The sequence below is a fragment of the Heterodontus francisci genome, chromosome 34 (assembly GCF_036365525.1).
Source record: "Heterodontus francisci isolate sHetFra1 chromosome 34, sHetFra1.hap1, whole genome shotgun sequence".
NCBI lineage: Eukaryota > Metazoa > Chordata > Chondrichthyes > Heterodontiformes > Heterodontidae > Heterodontus > Heterodontus francisci.
This window is the reverse complement of record NC_090404.1, coordinates 14,192,335-14,213,164: the sequence shown is the minus strand read 5'-3', so window position 1 is coordinate 14,213,164 and position 20,830 is coordinate 14,192,335. Positions and strand designations below refer to the sequence as shown.

General features: G+C 52.1%; 1 protein-coding gene across 2 annotated transcripts in view; it reads left to right on the top strand.

Moving 5' to 3' along the window:
• Positions 1 to 20,830, top strand: part of LOC137349094 (ubiquitin carboxyl-terminal hydrolase CYLD-like) — a 53,615-nt gene that overhangs the window by 22,804 nt on the left and 9,981 nt on the right. For both annotated transcript variants that reach the window (XM_068014428.1, XM_068014429.1), the window contains exons 6-13: positions 4,664 to 4,980; positions 6,519 to 6,687; positions 8,707 to 8,848; positions 11,021 to 11,143; positions 12,849 to 12,940; positions 15,605 to 15,668; positions 16,535 to 16,667; positions 19,873 to 19,981. In XM_068014428.1, the coding sequence (XP_067870529.1) occupies positions 4,664 to 4,980; positions 6,519 to 6,687; positions 8,707 to 8,848; positions 11,021 to 11,143; positions 12,849 to 12,940; positions 15,605 to 15,668; positions 16,535 to 16,667; positions 19,873 to 19,981 (1,149 nt within the window). The remainder of the gene's footprint in view (positions 1 to 4,663; positions 4,981 to 6,518; positions 6,688 to 8,706; positions 8,849 to 11,020; positions 11,144 to 12,848; positions 12,941 to 15,604; positions 15,669 to 16,534; positions 16,668 to 19,872; positions 19,982 to 20,830) is intronic.

The window sequence follows — 20,830 nt, the reverse complement described above, 5'->3', positions numbered from 1 at the left end:
CAGCTATTTACAAACTATATATATTCAGCTGAGGACTTCCAATAGTCCTCAGCTGAAGTTGTAGCCTAGAAGTCCTCACCGGGCCATGGGCTTCTGAAGGCAGAATGGGTGAATGATTCTCTTCCCCTGGTTGCTGGCTGTCGCAGTCTGTAGGCTTGGGAGTGGAGGGCTGGGGGGGGGGGGGTTCCCAGTCACAGCCAGATCTTCTCTTGATTTTTTTCTGGGGAGAGAGAGAGCGTGCTTTGTTGCTGTCTTTTCAGCTGCTGTCTGTGTGACAAAACTGAGTTTCTTCAGAGCTGCGCAAGTTGTCACAAGGTTTGATCAAACCTCTTTGTTTTTAATGAGGTTTCTTCTGAAATCTTCTGAAATTCAAGATGATACAGGCCACAGGATGACTTTGAATGGCTCGCTAACCAGGATTATCTGGCTAATCTACTCAGTGTTAGCTGGGCTTTGTTAGGCTTTTCGTCTCCAGTTCAATCTCTCGGTGTTCCAAATGTAAATTGCAGTGGCCATCTTGGCTGCTAGTTTTTTAAAAGTTAATTTGTAGGATTTTTCCATTAAAAGTCTAATGTGAGTTTCCGACGAAATTAATATTTCTCATTTGGCAAATCGGATTTTAATGACGACATGAATCCCAGAAAGTTAACATACATCAAGGAATTAGGAAGGTAAATGGCATGTTGGCCCTTGTTGCAAGGGGATTGTCGTGTAACACTAAGGAAGTCTTGCTACATTTATATAGGGCTTTGGTGAGACCACACCAGGAGTTCTGGTCTCCTTACCCAAGGAAAGATACACTTGCCTTAAAGGGGTGCAAGGAAAGTTCACGCGATTGATTCCGGGATGAGAGGGTTGTCCTATGAGGAGCGAGAGTGAATGGGATGAGCTTATACTCACTGAAGTTTAGACAAATGAGAGGCAATCTCACTGAAGCGGATAAAATTCAGGGTAGAAGCTGAAAGGCTGTTTGGCCGGCTGCCGAATCTAGAATACAGGGGCACAGTCTCAGGATAACGGGTCGGCCATTCAGGACTGAAATAAGTGATTTCTTCACTCGGAATCTTTGGAATTATCTGCCCCAGAGAGCTGTGGATGCTCAGTTAGTGAGTATATTCAAGGCTGAGAACGGTAGATTGGGGAATCGAGGGATGTGGGGACCAGGCGGCAAAGTAGAATTGACGTGCAATGTCAGCCATGATTTTAGTGAATGGCTGAGCGGGCTTGAGGGGCCGAATGGCCTACTCCTGCTTCTGTTTCTTATGATAGAACATAGAACATAGAACAGTACAGCACAGTACAGGCCCTTCGGCCCACGATGTTGTGCCAAACCTTTAACCTACTCTAAGATCAAACTAACTACCTACCCTTCATTCTACTATCATCCATGTACCTATCCAAGAGTCGCTTAAATGCCCCTAACGTATCTGCTTCTACTACCACCGCTGGCAGCGCATTCCACGCACCCACCACTCTGTGTAAAGAACCTACCTCTGACATCTCCCCGAAACCTTCCTCCAATCACCTTAAAATTATGCCCCCTGGTGATAGCCCTTTCCACCCTGGGAAAAAGTCTCTGACTATCCACTCTATCTATGCCTCTCATCATCTTGTACCCCTCTATCAAGTCACCTCTCATCCTCCTTCGCTCCAATGAGAAAAGCCCTAGCTCCCTCGATCTTTCTTCGTAGGACATGCCCTCCAGTCCAGGCAGCATCCTGGTAAATCTCCTCTGCACCCGCTCGAAAGCTTCCACATCCTTCCTATAATGAGACGACCAGAACTGAACACAATATTCCAAGTGTGGTCGAACCATGGCTTTATAGAGCTGCAGCATAACCTCGCGGCTCTTAAACTCAATCCCCCTGTTAATGAAAGCCAACACACCATACGCCTTCTTAACAACCCTATCAACTTGGGTGGCAACTTTGAGGGAACTATGGACATGGACCCCAAGATCCCTCTGTTCCTCCACACCACCAAGAATCCTGTCTTTAAGCCTGTATTCCGCATTCAAATTCGACCTTCCAAAATGAATCACTTCACACTTTTCCAGGTTGAACTCCATCTGCCACTTCTCAGCCCAGCTCTGCATCCTGTCAATGTCCTGTTGCAACCAACAACAGCCTTCCACACTATCCACAACTCCAGCAACCTTCGTGTCATCGGCAAACTTGCTAACCCAGCCTTCCACTTCCTCATCCAAGTCATTTATAAAAATCACAAAGAACAGAGGTCCCAGAACAGATCCTTGTGGAACACCACTGGTCACCGAGCTCCATGCTGAATACTTTCCATCTACTACCACCCTCTGTCTTCTATGGGCCAGCCAATTTTGTATCCAGACAGCCAACTTTCCCTGAATCCCATGCCTCCTTACTTTCTGAATGAGCCTACCATGGGGAACCTTATCAAACGCCTTGCTAAAATCCATATACACCACATCCACTGCTCTTCCTTCATCAATGTGTTTTGTCACATCTTCAAAGAATTCAATAAGGCTTGTGAGGCATGACCTGCCCCTCACAAAGCCATGCTGACTGTCTCTAATCAAACCATGCTTTTCCAAATAATCATAAATCCTGTCTCTCAGAATCCTCTCCAATAATTTGCCCACTACCGACGTAAGACTGACTGGTCTATAATTCCCAGGGTTATCCCTATTCCCTTTCTTGAACAAGGGAACAACATTTGCCACCCTCCAATCATCCGGTACTACTCCAGTGGACAGTGAAGACGCAAAGATCATCGCCAAAGGCGCAGCAATCTCTTCCCTCGCTTCCCGTAATATCCTTGGGTATATCCCGTCTGGTCCCGGGGACTTATCTGTCCTCATATCATTCAAAATTTCCAGTACATCCTCCCTCTTAACCTCAACCTGTTCGAGCATATCAGCCTGTTCCACACTGTCCTCACAAACGACCAGGTCCCTCTCACTAGTGAATACTGAAGCAAAGTATTCATTTAGGACCTCCCCTACCTCCTCCGACTCCAGGCACAAGTTCCCTCCACTATCCCTGATCGGCCCTACCCTTACTCTGGCCATCCTCTTGTTCCTCACATAAGTGTAGAACGCATTGGGATTTTCCTTAATCCTACCCGCCAAGACTTTTTCATGTCCCCTTCTAGCTCTCCCAAGTCCATTCTTCAGTTCCTTCCTGGCTACCTTGTAACCCTCTAGAGCCCTGTCTGATCCTTGCTTCCTCAACCTTAAGTAAGCTTCCTTCTTCCTCTTGACTAGCTGTTCCACATCTCTAACCACAGCTTGACTCTCACCCCAACTTCCACATGCTCCTTTCCTGGTGTTCAGGAGTGCTGACCCTTACTGGACGTCTCCCTGTCCCTAAGGCACGATGGAAGCACCTAGCCGACGGCTGGGCTCAGCGCTCTCAGCACAGATCGGGTGGCTGAAACCTGGGCTCTTCCTGCTCTGCGGGGCTCAGGACCACACTTGGATGGGCCGTTTGCATGCACAGCCATTTTGGCACCTTGAAGAAAATTGAGTCTTCTGGCATCTCCACCTCCGTCATTTGGAAGAGATGTGTAACTGTCACAGGTTGGCGTAAACGAGCCCACGGCCACTATGCCGAAGGAAAGTGGGGAGCTCCTCCCCGTGTCCCAGGGCCAATACTTAGCCCTCAAACAAAATCCAGAAACAGCTGATCTGGTCAAATATCTCCTTGCTGTTTGTGGGATCTTGCTGTGCACCAATTCGATAACCCTGTTATCATTACACATTACACTGCAAAAGTCCCTCTTTGGCTGTAAAGTGCTTTGAGATGTTCTGAGGGTATGAAAACTGCTATATAAATGCAAATCTATCTTGCTGTCATTTCTGTCCAATAGCATCTCATCCAGTCTCCCCCTCTCTTTATCTCCTCTTCATCTCTCCATCCAGGGATATCTTAACTTTCCTCTTTCACATTCTCAATCTGCAGAGGATGTCTCACTTCTCTCTCGCTCTCTCTTTGTCTATCCAGACACAGCACAGTGGAGATTGATGCAGATGTGCCAGGTATGGTTGACACAGCTCTGGATGGCTGAGGTTCTGCCCATCTCTCAAACGAGAACAGTGTTTAGGCAACTACTTCTAAAAAGGACAGATCCATTGGGATTGTGTATAATGGGGATGAATGGGAAGGGGCTGGTGTACAATGGGAGTGAATGGGAAGGGGTTTGGGTCCATTGGGATTGTGTACAATGGGAGTAAATGGGAAGGGGTTTGGATCCATTGGGATTGTGTACAATGGGAGTGAATGGGAAGGGGTTTGGGTCCATTGGGATTGTGTACCATTGGAGTGAATGGGAAGGAGTTTGGGTCCATTGGCAGTGAATGGGAAGAGGTTTGGGTCCATTGGGATTGTGTACAATGGGAATGAATGGGAAGGGGTTTGGGTCCATTGGGATTGTTGTACAATGGGAATGTATGGGAAGGGGATGGGTCCATTGGGATTGTTGTACAATGGGAGTGAATGGGAAGAGGTTTGGGTCCATTGGGATTGTTGTACAATGGGAATGTATGGGAAGGGGATGGGTCCATTGGGATTGTTGTACAATGGGAGTGAATGGGAAGGGGATTGGGTCCATTCGGAGTGTTGTACAATGGGAGTGAATGGGAAGGGGATTGGGTCCACTTGTTTTTCACAGTCTGTATTTTTCCCAGTTTCTGACCGAGATGCCAAAGGCATGGCTTCAGATTCAGTCCGACCTCTCGCTGTTGGTAACAGTTATCTGGGCAGTGAAAGCAGTGCCCTCAAATACCAGGAGGATGACTTGTGTGTCAGGGGATGCCTTTCACTGACGGTGCCTGTCGATGATCGATGTGAGGAAAAGAGCTCAGTGCCAAGTGAGAAAGAAAGCAGAGGATTGCCCCTGGGGATCGAGTCGATGGTGGAAGTCAATAACCCGCCTCTCTACGGGGTCATACGATGGGTTGGAGAGGTGTCCACCCAGACAGACCCCCTCGCTGGCTTGGAAATGGTACAGTCCACACATTCATTTATTATTAACCCCTCAATGTTCATTCATGAGTTTCTACACTGTCCCTGCTCAGGGCAGGTCCCAATCTGGGAGGATCTGGGGTTGGAGTTGACCGTAGCTCCCTGTCTTAGTTCATCTGCGGCTGAAACCCTCTTCTCTGCCTTTGTTATCTCGATACTCAATGCTTCCAACGCACTCCTGACCAGCCTCCATCTCCCACACTCCGTAAACCTCAGCTGCATCCAAATCTCTGCTGCTCCTGTCCTAACTTGCCTCAGGTCCCACTCACCCATCACCCCTGTGCTCTGACCTAATTTGACTCCTCAGCCGGTGATGCCTCAGTTTGGGAATTCTCCTCCTCATTTTCAAATCCCTCCATGGCCTCACCCCCTCCCTGTCTCTGTGACCTCCTCCAGCCCCACAACCCTCCGAGGTATCTGCGGTTCCTCTAATTCTGGCCTCTTGTCCATCCCCTGATTTTAATGGCTCCACCATTGGCGGCCGTGCCTTCAGCTGCCTGGGCCCCAAGCCCAAGAATTTCCTCCCGACACCTCTCCGCCTCTCTACCTCTCTTTCCTCCTGTGAGGCACAAGCTTTTGATCACCTGACTGAATGCCACATTATGTGGCTCGAGGTTGAATTTTGTTTCTTAATTAGCCCCTAGCAACAGCATTACAATCGCTGAATCCCCCACCATCACTATTCTGAGTGTTACCATTGACCAGAAACTGAACTGGAGTAGCCATATAAATACCGTGGCTACAGGAGCAGGTCAGAGGCTAGGAATCCTGCGGTGAGTAACTCACCTCCTGACTCCCCAAAGCCTGTCCACCATCTACAAGGCACAAGTCAGGAGTGTGATGGAATACTCTCCACTTGCCTGGATGGGTGCAGCTCCAACAACACTCAAGAAGCTCGACACCATCCAGGAGAAAGCAGTCCGCTTGATTGGCACCCCATCCACAAACATTCAGTCCCTCCACCACTGACGCACAGTGGCAGCAGTGTGTACCATCTACAAGATGTACTGCAGCAACTCACCAAGGCTGCTTCGACAGCACCTTCCAAATCCGCGACCTCTACCAACTAGAAGGACAAGGGCAGCAGACGCATGGGAACACCACCACCTGCAAGTTCCCCTCCAAGTCACACACCATCCTGACTTGGAACTATATCGCTGTTCCTTCACTGTCGTTGGGTCAGAATCCTGGAACTCCCTTCCTAACAGCACTGTGGGTATACCTACCCCACATGGACTGCAGCGGTTCAAGAAGGCAGCTCACCACCACCTTCTCAAGGGCAATTGGGGATGGGCAATAAATGCTGACCTTGCCAGCGATGCCCACATCCCATGAATGAATATTAAAAAAAAGTCTTTGGATGTTTTATGATATCAATGCAATTGTTCCAGAGTTGCCTGCGCTGTTGTTAGGTTTTTCTCCTCGAGACTCCCGCCAGCGATGGCCAAGGCCGGTCCTGCGGCCCAAGGACAGGTACTGACCATGGCTCTCTCTTTGTGTGTGTGTTTGTGTTGCAAGGAGGAGGCTCTGCCGACAGGCTGCACAGACGGCACCTACTGTGGCAGGAGGTACTTCCGCTGTCCTCCCAACAAGGCCCTGTTCGTCAAGCTGAAGACCTGCAGGCCCGACTCCCGATTCTACTCACTTCAACCACCTGCCGATCCCATCGACCGGTGCAACTCGCTTGGTGAGGGGCTTGGGGGTGGTGGGGGTGGGGGTGGTGGGCGTAGTGGGGGAGGAAGGAAGGAAGGAGAGAGTGGCAGAGGAAGGGGTGGAGAGGGGAAGAGAGCAAGAGGGATTGGAGGCGGAGGGAATGGGGAAGGTGGGCGGGGCAGGTTGAGGAGGAGGGGAGGATGGATCAGAGCAGGAGGAACATAGAACAGCACAGTAAAGGCCCTTCGGCCCACGATGTTGTGCCGAACCTTTAACCTACTCTAAGATCACACTACCTACATACCCTTCATTCTACTATCATCCATGTACCTATCCAAGAATCGCTTAAATGTCCCAAGTGTATCTGCTTCTACTACCACCGCTGGCAGTGCATTCCACGCACCCACCACTCTCTGTATAAAGAACCTACCTCTGACATCTCCCCTAAACCTTCCTCCAATCACCTTAAATTATGCCCCCTGGTGATAGCCCTTTCCACCCTGGGAAAAAGTCTCTGACTATCCACTCTATCTATGCCTCTCATCATCTTGTACACCTGTATCAAGTCACCTCTCATCCTTCTTCGCTCCAATGAGAAAAGCCCTAGCTCCCTCAATCTTTCTTCGTAGGACATGCCCTCCAGTCCAGGCAGCATCCTGGTAAATCTCCTCTGCACCCTCTCTAAAGCTTCCACATCCTTCCTATAATGAGACGACCAGAACTGAACACAATATTCCAAGTGTGGTCGAACCAGGGTCTCATAGAGCTGCAGCATAACCTCGCGGCTCTTAAACTCAATCCCCCTGTTAATGAAAGCCAACACACCATACGCCTTCTTAACAACCCTATCAACTTGGGTGGCAACTTTGAGGAAACTATGGACGTGGACCCCAAGATCCCTCTGTTCCTCCACACTGCCAAGAATCCTGTCTTTAAGCCTGTATTCTGCATTCAAATTCGACCTTCCAAATTAAATCACTTTTCCAGGTTGAACTCCATCTGCCACCTCTCAGCCCAGCTCTGTATCCTGTCAATGTCAGGAAGGGACGGGAAGAGATGGGAGGGGGAGGGGGGGGGGGGGCGGAGAGCTGGATGGGGGGGAAGGAGAGAGGAGGAGGAGAGAGTTGGTGGCAGGGAGTGGGAGGTGGAGGAAGGAGGATGAGGGGAAGAGAGGAGAGGAGCGGGTTGTGGGGAGCAGGGAGAGGAGAGGAGTTTGAGAGCTAGCACCATCAGATTGCACGTGGCTTCCATGTTGCGCACTCTACTGGTATCAGGGTGAGGCTCTCACAAGCTGCTTCAATCCCCTTCTCCCACTCCCCGTCTCTCCCCCTCGTCTCGTCTCTCCCCCTCGTCTCGTCTCTCCCCCTCGTCTCGTCTCTCCCCCTCGTCTCGTCTCTCCCCCTCGTCTCGTCTCTCCCCCTCGTCTCGTCTCTCCCCCTCGTCTCGTCTCTCCCCCTCGTCTCGTCTCTCCCCCTCGTCTCGTCTCTCCCCCTCGTCTCGTCTCTCCCCCTCGTCTCGTCTCTCCCCCTCGTCTCGTCTCTCCCCCTCGTCTCGTCCCTCCCCCTCGTCTCGTCCCTCCCCCTCGTCTCGTCCCTCCCCCTCGTCTCGTCCCTCCCCCTCGTCTCGTCCCTCCCCCTCGTCTCGTCCCTCCCCCTCGTCTCGTCCCTCCCCCTCGTCTCGTCCCTCCCCCTCGTCTCGTCCCTCCCCCTCGTCTCGTCCCTCCCCCTCGTCTCGTCCCTCCCCCTCGTCTCGTCCCTCCCCCTCGTCTCGTCCCTCCCCCTCGTCTCGTCCCTCCCCCTCGTCTCGTCCCTCCCCCTCCGTCTCGTCCCTGCCCCTCCGTCTCGTCCCTCCCCCTCCCCCTCCCCCTCTCCTCGTCTCTCCCCCTCCCCCTCCCCCACCTATTGGGAGGCCAGTAGGTAGTGCGTTGGAACAGTTGAGTATTCAGCTGAGTAAGATGTGGATCGGGGAACCATACAGTGTAGATCCTGAATTCAGGCTGAACACTCCGGGTGGTGACTGCCCTGTTACAAAACTCACTGTTGTTGCTCCTCAGATTTCAAGAACTACAACAGTGAGAGTGTCAGGGAGAACACAGCCCCTGACCAGGGACAAGCTGGCAGCAAGAAGATGACTGGCTGGAGAAAGGGCATCCAGGGCCACTGTAACTCCTGCTATCTGGACGCAACTCTCTTCTGGTATGTCTTGTTCTGAGGATCAATCCCAGGGTAGAGGGGGCAGGGAAAGGTTAGATACAGAGTAAAGCTCCCTCTACACTGTCCCCATCAAACACTCCCAGGACAGGTACAGCACGGGGGTGAGATACAGAGTAAAGCTCCCTCTACACTGTCCCCATCAAACACCCCCAGGGCAGGTACAGCACAGGTTAGATACAGAGTAAAGCTCCCTCTACACTGTCCCCATCAAACACTCCCAGGACAGGTCCAGCACGGGGGTTAGATACAGAGTAAAGCTCCCTCCACACTGTCCACATCAAACACTCCCAGGACAGGTCCAGCACGGGGGTTAGATACAGAATAAAGCTCCCTCGACACTGTCCCCATCAAACACTCCCAGGACAGGTCCAGCACGGGGGTTAGATACAGAGTAAAGCTCCCTCCACACTGTCCACATCAAACACTCCCAGGACAGTCCAGCACGGGGGTTAGATACAGAGTAAAGCTCCCTCCACACTGTCCACCAAACACTCCCAGGACAGGTACAGCACGGGGTTAGATACAGAGTAAAGCTCCCTCGACACTGTCCCCCAAAAAAAAAAAGAAAAAAAGAAAAGGAAAAAACGCGGTTAGATACAGAGTAAAGCTCCCTCTACACTGTCCCCATCAAACACCCCCAGGGTAGGTACAGCACAGGTTAGATACAGAGTAAAGCTCCCTCAACACTGTCCCCATCAAACACTCCCAGGACAGGTACAGCACGGGGGTTAGATACCGAGCAGTGCCAGTGGGACCTCATTCCATGACAATATGAAAGGCACAACTCAACATGGTGGCTCCTCATCAGACCCCTTTCCTATCCTGAGTGGCGTGAAACAGGGCTGTGTTCTCACACCCACACTTTTGGGGATTTTCTTCTCCCTGCTGCTTTCACATGCGTTCAAGTCCTCTGAAGAAGAAATTTTCCTCCACACAAGATCAGCGGGCAGGTTGTTCAACCTTGCCCGTCTAAGAGCAACGTCCAAAGTACGGAATGTCCTCATCAGGGAACTCCTCTTTGCCGATGATGCTGCTTTAACATCTCACACTGAAGAGTGCCTGCAGAGTCTCATCGACAGGTTTGCGGCTGCCTGCAATGAATTTGGCCTAACCATCAGCCTCAAGAAAACGAACATCATGGGACAGGACATCAGAAATGCTCCATCCATCAATATTGGCGACCACGCTCTGGAAGTGGTTCAAGAGTTCACCTACCCAGACTCAACTATCACCAGTAACCTGTCTCCAGATGCAGAAATCAACAAACGCATGGGAAAGGCTTCCACTGCTATGTCCAGACTGGCCAAGAGAGTGTGGGAAAATGGCGCACTGACACGGAACACAAAAGTCCGAGTGTATCAGGCCTGTGTCCTCAGTACCTTGCTCTATGGCAGCGAGGCCTGGACAACGTATGACAGCCAAGAGCGACGTCTCAATTCATTCCATCTTCGCTGCCTCCGGAGAATACTTGGCATCAGGTGGCAGGACCGTATCTCCAACACAGAAGTCCTCGAGGCGGCCAACATCCCCAGCTTATACACACTACTGAGTCAGCGGCACTTGAGATGGCTTGGCCATGTGAGCCGCATGGAAGATGGCAGGATCCCCAAAGACACATTGTACAGCGAGCTTGCCACTGGTATCAGACCCACCGGCCGTCCATGTCTCCGCTTTAAAGACGTCTGCAAACGCGACATGAAATCCTGTGACATTGATCACAAGTTGTGGGAGTCAGTTGCCAGCATTCGCCAGAGCTGGCGGGCAGCCATAAAGGCGGGGCTAAAGTGTGGCGAGTCGAAGAGACTTAGCAGTTGGCAGGAAAAAAGACAGAGGCGCAAGGGGAGAGCCAACTGTGTAACAGCCCCGACAACCAATTTTATCTGCAGCACCTGTGGAAGAGTCTGTCACTATAGAATTGGCCTTTATAGCCACTCCAGGCGCTGCTGCACACACTACTGACCACCTCCAGGCACTTACCCATTGTCTCTCGAGATAAGGAGGCCAAAAGAACTAGTGCCAGTGGGACCAGTATCTTACCAAATGCCCTGGGGTGATTGTGGATGTGGGCAGTGAGAGAGTTTGGGGGTCAGTGTGTAAATGTTCGGTGGGAGAGTGCAGCAGGCTTACCTCCTGTGTACCTTCTCCCTAATGCAGCATGTTTGCTTTCAACTCTGTGCTCGACACTCTGCTGCTGAGGCCCCGAGGGAGTGAAGATGGTGAACTGTATGGACAGACACGGGACCTACTGCGGACTGAGATCGTCAACCCCCTGCGGAGGTTGGTGCACCTCACTCTCTCATTTACACTAATCCTTCTCTTTGTCACTGCTCCTTAGGAAACTCCATTGTGGGACTCCTCCCTCCCTCAGTATCCACTCCTTCAGCCATGTTGGGGTCCTCGCTTCCCTCTACCTCCCCTCCCTCAGGAATGTGGGCCTCCTCCCCTCCCTCAGTATCCACTCCCTCAGCCTGCCCTCCCTCAGCCCTGTTGGGGTCCTTGCTTCCCTCTGACTCCCCTCCCTCAGCACTGTGGGACTCCTCCCCTTCCTCAACACTATGGGGCTCCTCCCCCTCCCTCAGCACTGTGGGACTCCTCCCCTTCCTCAACACTATGGGGCTCCTCCCCCTCCCTCAGCACTGTGGGACCCCTCCCCTCCCTCTGACTCCCCTTCCTCAGCACTGTGGGACTCCTCCCCTTCCTCAACACTATGGGGCTCCTCCCCTCCCTCAGCACTGTGGGACTCCTCCCCTTCCTCTGACTCCCCTCCCTCAGCACTGTGGGTCTCCTCCCCTCCCTCTGACTCCCCTCCCTCAGCACTGTGGGACCCCTCCCCTTCCTCAACACTATGGGGCTCCTCCCCTCCCTCAGCACTGTGGGTCTCCTCCCCTCCCTCAGCACTGTGGGTCTCCTCCCCTCCCTCTGACTCCCCTCCCTCAGCACTGTGGGTCCCCTCCCCTCCCTCAACACTATGGGGCTCCTCCCCTCCCTCAGCACTGTGGGTCTCCTCCCCTCCCTCAGCACTGTGGGTCTCCTCCCCTCCCTCTGACTCCCCTCCCTCAGCACTGTGGGACCCCTCCCCTTCCTCAACACTATGGGGCTCCTGCCCTCCCTCAGCACTGTGGGTCTCCTCCCCTCCCTCTGACTCCCCTCCCTCAGCATTGTGGGACCCCTCCCCTTCCTCAACACTCTGGGGCTCCTCCCCTCCCTCAGCACTGTGGGTCTCCTCCCCTCCCTCTGACTCCCCTCCCTCAGCACTGTGGGACTCCTCCCCTTCCTCAACACTATGGGGCTCCTCCCCTCCCTCAGCACTGTGGGGCTTCTCCCCTCTCTCTGCCTCCCCTCCCTCTGTCCTGTGGGGCTCCTCGCTTCCCTCAGCATCCCCTCCCTCAGCCTCCCCTCCCTCAGCACTGTGAACCACCCCATGTCCCTCACTGCTGTAACGTGAGCCACTTGACAGCCAATCTATGCTCAGCAAGATCCCACAAACAGAAACGTGATAACGACCCGGTCATTTTGTTTTTTATGATGTTGGTTAAGGGATAAATATACTTCCCAGGAGGCCTGGGAAAACACCCTCCCCCTGACCATCTTCCAATAACAGCCATGAGATTTACGTCCAACTGAGGGGGCAGACGGGGCCCTCGGTTTAACAGCACCTCCGACAGTGCTGCACTCCCTCAGTGCTGGCGGCGGGAGGATTGGCCCCGGATTATGGGGCTGGAATCTCTGGAGTCGGGACGTGAGCCCGTGACCTTCAGAGGGACGAGTGCGACCGAGCTGAGCCCTGGCTGAGGTGATGGCAGTGGGCGGGGGCTGCAATATCTGGGGGAGAGGTGGCCACCATTGTGCCTGCTCTTTCCAACGATTGTGCCTTGGTCTCGGGGGGGGGGGGGGAGGGGGAGGGGAGGCGGGGGGGGTTAAGGTGGTGGGCGGTGACGTGAATGCTGCGCGATTAAACTGTGCCCGTTCTCTCCTTTTGTAGAAACGGATACGTCTGTGCGACCAAGGTGATGGCCCTGCGGAAGATTCTGGAAGGAGCTGGAAGCTCCACAGGGTTCACCAGCGAGGAGAAAGGTAGAATATGCGGCATAGAAACAGGCCATTCGGCCCTACCAGTCCATGCTGGCGTTTATGCTCCACTCAAGCCTCCTCCCATCTTTCCTCATCTCACTCGATTAGCATAACCCTCGATTCCTTTCTCCCTCATACACTAGTCTAGCTTCCCCTTAAATACATCTAATACTCTTCTCTCGAACAATTTCCACATTCTCACCACTCTTTGGGTAAAGAAGTTTCTCCTGAATTCCCCATTTGACTTCTTGCTGGTGATCTTGCGTTGACGACCTCTAGATTTGGTATTTCCCCACAACTGGAAACACTGTAACCTCACGGCCCGGCATCTCCCCCTCTAACATTACCATCAAACTGGGGGACAAACACTGGTTCAATGAGGAGTGCTGGAGGACATGCCAGGAGCAGCACCAGGCATACCTCAAAATGAGGTGTCAACCCGGTGAAGCTACAACCCAGGACTACTTGCATGTTAAACAGCGGAAGCAGCATGCGATAGACAGAGCTAAGCGATTCCACAACCAACGGATCAGATCTAAGCTCTGCAGTCCTGCCACATCCAGTAGCGAATGGTGGTGGACATTTAAACAACTAACAGGAGGAGGTGGCTCCACAAATATCCCCATCCTCGATGATGGGGGAAGCCCAGCTCATCAGTGCGAAAGATAAGGCTGAAGCATTTGCAACAATCTTCAGCCAGAAGTGCCCAGTTGATGATCCATCTCAGCCTCCTCCTGAAGTCCCCAGCATCACAGATGCCAGACTTCAGCCAATTCGATTCACTCTGCGTGATATCAAGAAACGACTGAAGGCACTGGATACTGCAAAGGCTATGGGCCCTGACAATATTCCGGCAATAGTACTGAAGACCTGTGCTCCAGAACTTGCTGCACCCCTAGCCAAGCTGTTCCAGTACAGCTACAACACTGGCATCTGCCCTGCAATGTGGAAAATTGCCCAGGTATGTCCGGTACACAAAAAGTCCAACCCGGCCAATTACCGCCCCATCAGTCTACTCTCGATCATCAGTAAAGTGATGGAAGGTGTCATCAACAGTGCCATCAAGCGGCACTTGCTTAGCAATAACCTGCTCAGTGATGCTCAGTTTGGGTTCCGCCAGGGCCACTCAGCTCCTGACCTCATCACAGCCTTGGTTCAAACTTGGACAAAAGGGCTGAACTCGTGAGGTGAGAGTGACTGCCCTTGACATCAAGGCAGCATTTGACCGAGTATGGCATCAAGGAGCCCTAGCAAAACTGAGGTCAATGGGAATCAGGGGGGAAACCCTCTGCTGGCTGGAGTCATACCTAGCGCAAAGGAAGATGGCTGTGGTTGTTAGAGGTCAATCATCTCAGCTCCAGGACATCACTGCAGGAGTTCCTCAGAGTAGTGTCCTTGGCCCAACCATCTTCAGCTGCTTCATAAGGTCAGAAATGGGGATGTTCGCTAATGATTGCATAACGATCAGCACCATTTGCGACTCCTCAGATACTGAAGCAGCCCATGTCCAGATGCAGCAAGACCTGGACAATATCCAGGCTTGGGCTAATGTGCGTCATGAATGTTATTTGCTACTTAAGTGCCAGGCAATGACCATCTCCAACAAGAGAGAATCTAATCATCTTCCCCTGACATTCAATGGCATTACCATCACTGAATCCCCCACTATCAACATCCTGGGGGTTACCATTGACCAGAAACTGAACTGGAGTAGCCATATAAATACCGTGGCTACAAGAGCAGGTCAGAGAATAGGAATCCTGAGGTGAGTAACTCACCTCCTGACTCCCCAAAGCCTGTCCACCATCTACAAGGCACAAGTCAGGAGTGTGATGGATGGGTGCAGCTCCAACAACACTCAAGAAGCTCAACACCATCCAGGACAAAGCCTGCTTGATTGGCACCCCATCCACAAACATTCACTCCCTCAACCACCGACGCACAGTGGCAGCAGTGTGTACCATCTACAAGATGTACTGCAGCAATGCAACAAGGCTCCTTCAACAGCACCTTTCAAACTCGCAACCTTTACCACTTAGAAGGACAAGGGCAGCAAATGTAAGGGAACACCACCACCTGCAAGTTCCCCTCCAAGTCACACACCATCCTGACTTGGAACTATATCGCCGTTCCTTCACTGTCGCTGGGTCAAAATCCTGGAACTCCCTTCCTAACAGCACTGTGGGTGTACCTACCCCACATGGACAGCAGTGGTTCAAGAAGGCAGCTCACCACCATCTTCTCAAGGGCAATTAGGGACGGGCAATAAATGCTGGCCTGGCCAGCGAGGTCCACATCCCATGAATGAATATAAAAGAAACTCTCTCTTTCTACTCTATCAAAACTTTTCATAATTTTTAAAGATCTCTATTAGTTCACCCTCTCAGTCCTCTCTTTTTGAGAGTGGAGAGTCCCAGTGTGTTCAGCTTTCCCTGATAGCAATAACCTCGCATTTCTGCACCTTGACAAGAAACTAAGGTTCGGGTCAGTGGGTCAGACATGCTGACTTTTAAACTCTGGGAGCTGGGGTCAAGTCCGGCCCCAGACAGGCAGTTGAAGGTCTCCTCCTGCTGAGGGGGGAGCTGGCCAGGGTCAATTGGTCAGCCACTGACCTTTCACCCTCAACAACCTCTGGGTTCCATTTTTAATTGATCCTTACTTCTCCAGATCCCGAAGAATTCCTGAACCAACTTTTCCAACTTTTGAAGACTGACCCTCTGCTGAAAATCAGGTGAGTTTAAACCACTTCTGACTCATCTTTCCCCCCAGCTGGTATTCCCAGGCCTGTTACTGATCGCGTTGTGTTATTGACCATTGGGAAATATCCACGGCTCGTGGACTGTTTCCGCTGGACAGTTGGAGTTGCCCTTCTTCTCGGTCGAGCTGCTGAGCTCTGAAAACTTCAGCTCATCCACAGCTCTGCTGCCCATACCCAAACTCACACCAGGTCCCGTCACCCAAACACACCCCCTGCGCTCGCTGACCTACATTTGGCTCCCAGCAATGCCTCGCTTTTTATAATCCTCATTTTCAAATCCCTCCCCTCTCCCTACCTCTGTAACCTCCTCCAGCCCTCACAACCCTCCGAGATCTCTGCGCTCCTCTAATTCCGGCCTCTCGAGCGTCCCCTGATTTTAATGGCTCCACCATTGGCGGCCGTGCCTTCAGCTGCCTGGGCCCCGAGCTCTGGAATTCCCTCCCTGAACCTCTCTGTCTCTCTACTCCCCTCTCTCTCCTCCTTTCAAAATTGTTCAAAATCATGAGGGGTCTGGACGGAATAGTTAGAGGGCAGACGGTTCCTGTTGGCGGAAGGGTCCAGAACTAGAGGACACCGAAAAGAACCAACAGCGCAGTGGGGAAAAAACTCCTTTTCCGCAGCGAGTGGTTGGGATGTGGAAAGCACTGCCCAAGAGTGCGGTGCCAGCAGATGCCATCGGGGCTTTCGAGAGGGCCAACGACCTGAAGAGAGAAACGTTTGCCGGGCTGCGGGGGAGTGGGGCCTAGCTGTGTTGCTCTTGCAGGGAGCCTGTTTGAGCAGGCTTTTGGTTGCCTGCCCTAATATAAAGGTGAATGGAAGTTGTTGTTTGTGCCTTGCAGAGGAGGGAGGCAGGATCCGCAGGACTGCACTTCCCACCAGATCTTCTTCCAGGAGAAAGATTCCATCCGGATACCCACGGTGCAACAGTTGCTGGAACTTTCCTTTTACCACAGTGACCTGAAGTTTACCGAGGTAATGGGCTGGACCCCAAGCCGTGTTGGCCTCCCGCCCTCCCCGGCTGGTTCCGTGCGGCGCTGAGGCCCAGGCTGCACAGGAAGAGCCCAGGCTGCATTCCCACGCCTTGGGTGCTGGGTTCAGAGATCCCAGCCGGGTGTGGGGGAGTGGGTGGGAGGGGTGGGGGGTGCTTGGATCGGTCTCTGTTCGGCTCACGTAAGGGGCAGCAAGACCCACGCTCCCTCCCCCTGATACTTGGAAAACAAGTGACTGCCGGAATGGTTGCTGCTACTTGTCAATTCATCTGTTCTTCCACACAATAATGGGGTTCAAAAGCACTTACTGGCTTTCATGGGAACTAAAGATGCAATGATAATTCATGATTGACAATATATACACATAGATAATGATACGAGTTAATAAGTGTGCACATACAATGATGACTATTATTGGTAATCTCGTCCAGTGATTACTATTGTCAAGAATCACACATACAATTGAGATGCTTTCGGTACAGTCATCGGGAATTCATGGCGTGACAGGTTTTGATCTCGAGGGGACGAGCTGGACATGTCCTGTTGAATTCTGAAATATCTACTCTAACTCTCCCCTTGTAAAAATTCTTTCATGGGAATCGCCGGCAAGGCCAGCATTGATTACCCATCCCTAATCGCCCTGGACAACTGAGTGGCTTACTTGACCATTTCAGAGGGCGGTTGTGGGTCTGGATTCAGATGTAGGCCAGACCGGGTAAGGACGGCAGATTTCCTTCCCTGATGCAAATCAGGTGGGGTTTCTAAGATCGTCGCCATTACTGAGACTAGTTTTCAATTCCAGATTTTTTATTAATTAATTGAATTTAAGTTCCACCTGCTGCCGTGATGGGATTTGAACCTCTATCCCCAGGGTGTTGGCCTGGGTTTCTGGGTTACTAAGCTCAGTGACGTTCCCACTAGACCACCGTCTCCTCTTGTTACGCCTTCCTGTCAGTCTGGCTACATGGGAATCCGCTTGCTTCAGATATCGTCTCATCCAGTTCGCTGGGCTTCATTTTTAACAAGAATACCTCGCTGTGACTCGCGCTCCCTAATCTTCACCGATCTCTTTTCAACCACGAGCTAATTCCTGCCTTGAATCTCTCGCCAACAAAGACCGCTCCTGCTTGTTCTGTGCTGCTGAAGCTCTGAACCGAGCCCCCTTTTTCGTTTTAAAGTATCCTCCTGACATAAACTTACCGAACGGGCAAATGCGGAAGGATCAGAATGCTGCCCCTCGTTGGTTAAACCTCACTCCCCTCCTCTCTCACTGACACTCGCCCCCGAGGGCTCATGCAACAGAAATGGGCCGCATGGGTTGAGGTATCAGAGGGCTGGGCGGTGCCCTGGATCCCGATCCCCAAGGAGAAGCGGGTTTCGGGAAGGGGAGGTGGGGTGGACGGGGGGAAAGCGGAGGGTTTGGTGAGGGTCCTGGATTATACGTATGTTTATGATGATGAAAGTTGATCGAGTAGACACCGAGGGAATGTTTCTACTTGTGGGGAAGAGCAGAATTAGAGAACATCAATATAAGACAGTCAGTGAGAAATCCAATCGGGAATTCAGGAGAAACCTCTTCACCCAGAGAGTGGTGAGAATGTGGAACGGTCGACCACAGGGAGGGGTTGAGGTGAGTAGTTTCGATGTATTTAAGGGTGGGACCCAAGTGACTGCACGAGTGGCCAATCGGCACCTCCCAAACCCGCGACCGCCGCCATCTCGGAGGACGGAAGTGCCATCAAGTCCAAGCTCCCCTCCAAGTCGCATGTCTCATCCGAAAGGCAGTGCCTCCACCGGTGCGGCGCCCCCCCGCCCCCCCCTCGGTAACCGACGCCGGGAGGGTCGGCCCTAGAGCGGGGAGGGGGGGGGGGGGTGGGTTGCTCGAAGCCGCGAGCTTCGCACTCAGAGGCGGATGTGAGATGCGCTGAGCCAGGGCGGACATCGAAACATCCCAATGTGTGTCTCAGCCAGTGAATGAATGTTGTCAGAGTGAAGGGAAAGGGTTTGTGAGGTGGCAGACTTTGTCAGGAGGAACCAGGTGGTCACGCAGCCCGTGGAGAGTAAGTGTCTATATGGGGTAGAGGGATCTGGGGGTTACAGATACACCAATCACTGAACAATAGTGACACAGGCTAAAAAAAGGCCAAGTTTTTCAAAAAGAGGCACTGGGGTTCATAGAGTCGTATACGACACAGAAGGAGGCCATTCGGCCCATCGAGTCCAGCTCGCCATGGAGCTATTCAGCCAGTCCCACTCCCCCGCTCGATCCCCATAGCCCCTGCAAGTCTATCTCCTTCAAGTAACCATCCAATCTCCCATTGAAGTTGTTGATCGTCTCCGCTTCCACCGTGCTCATAGGCAGCGAGTTCCAGACCATTATCCATTAACATTTCGAGAGAGACTGAATTGGAAAGCAAGGGCGTGGTGTTGAACTTGTGCAGAACCTTGGTGCGACCACACTCTGAGCACTAGGAGCAGTTCTGGCCTCCATTATTGTAGAACGCACGCAGAGAAGCTGCAAAGAGGATTTACTGGAATGATACAAAAACTGAGAGGCTGACCATTATCGGGCAAGATTGAAGAGGCTGGCTCTCTCTTTTCCCCAGGAAAGAGAAGGCTGACGGGTGACCGGATAGCAGTCTTTACCCTATAGAACCCTTTCATAATTCTGAACACAGGGAGGATGTTTCCTCTTGTGGGCTGGACTAGAACTGGGGGCCATGAATATAAGATAGTCACTGATAAACCTGATGGGGAATTCAAGAGAACCTTCTTTCCCCAGTGAATGGTGAGAATGTGGAAGTTGTTACCACAGGGAGGGGTTGAGGTGAATAATAGTGTCAGTGTATTTCAGGGGAAGCTGGATAAACACATGAGGGAGAAAGGAATAGAGGGAGATGTTGATGGGGCGGGGGGGGGGGGGGTGTGGAGATGAAGAGGGGATGGGAAGAGGCTTGTGTGGAGCGTAAGCACCAATGAATGGCCTCTATCTGTGCTGGAAATTCGATGCAGGGCTTTGTGAGACCGAGAGGCGGGAAACGGGATTGATCTGTTCCGTTTGGCGACTGAGGATTCCGACGACATTCCGGGGGATGCCGGGCGGTCCTCGTGTGGTGGGGGAGGTGGGGGGAGGTTACCTGCTACTGATTCAGGTGACATTTGGCTTTTCTCCGCTTAACCCTCCCCAGGCACCATCCTGTCTAATCCTGCAGATGCCTCGGTTCGGGAAGAATTTCAAGATGTTCAACATCGTCCTCCCTTCGCTGGAGTTAAACATCACCGATCTGCTGGAGGACAGTGAGTACATTATTAGAGGCAGAGGTTTGGTGGTGGGGGGGGGGGGTGCAACATTAACTGCCCAAAGGAAGGGTCAAGGGTACCCTCTGGGTTTATCCCATCAAACACTCCCAGGACAGGTACAGCATGGGGTTAGATACAGAGTAAAGCTCCCTCTACACTGTCCCCAACAAACACTCCCAGGACAGGTACAGCATGGGGTTAGATACAGAGTAAAGCTCCCTCTACACTGTCCCATCAAACACTCCCAGGACAGGTACAGCATGGGGTTAGATACAGAGTAAAGCTCCCTCTACACTGTTCTGGCTGTGATCAGCTAACTCGGTCCAGACCAGGCAAAATTCTGCAGCTGCTGGAAATCTGAAATACAAACAGAAAATGCTGGAAATCTTCAGCGGGTCAGGCAGCATCCGTGGAGTGAGAAACAGGGTTAACGTCTCAGATCAGTGACCCTGCATCAGAGCTGGGAAAATTTAAGAGATGTAACTGGTTTTAAACAAATGCAGAGGCGGGGATTGGAGGAATGGACAAAAGGGAAGGTCTGTGATGGGGTGGAAGGCAGGAGAGACTGAATAACAAAGGAAGGATGGTGCAAGGCAGACAGAGTTGGAAATGGGACGAGTAAAGGAACAAAAGATGGGTCTGGAGGAGGTGCAAACGGCAGCAGCTGGATCATTACCAACAGCTGCGGTCTGAGAAAATGGCAGCAGAGGTTCTAACACAGAAGGTCTGATTGTTTTATTTATTTGTTCTTGGGTTATGGGCAGTGTCAACAAGGCTGGCATTCAGTGCCCAACCCTAGTTCAGAAAATGGTGGTGGGTCTTGTTTTGATTCCCCCCTCCCCTCCA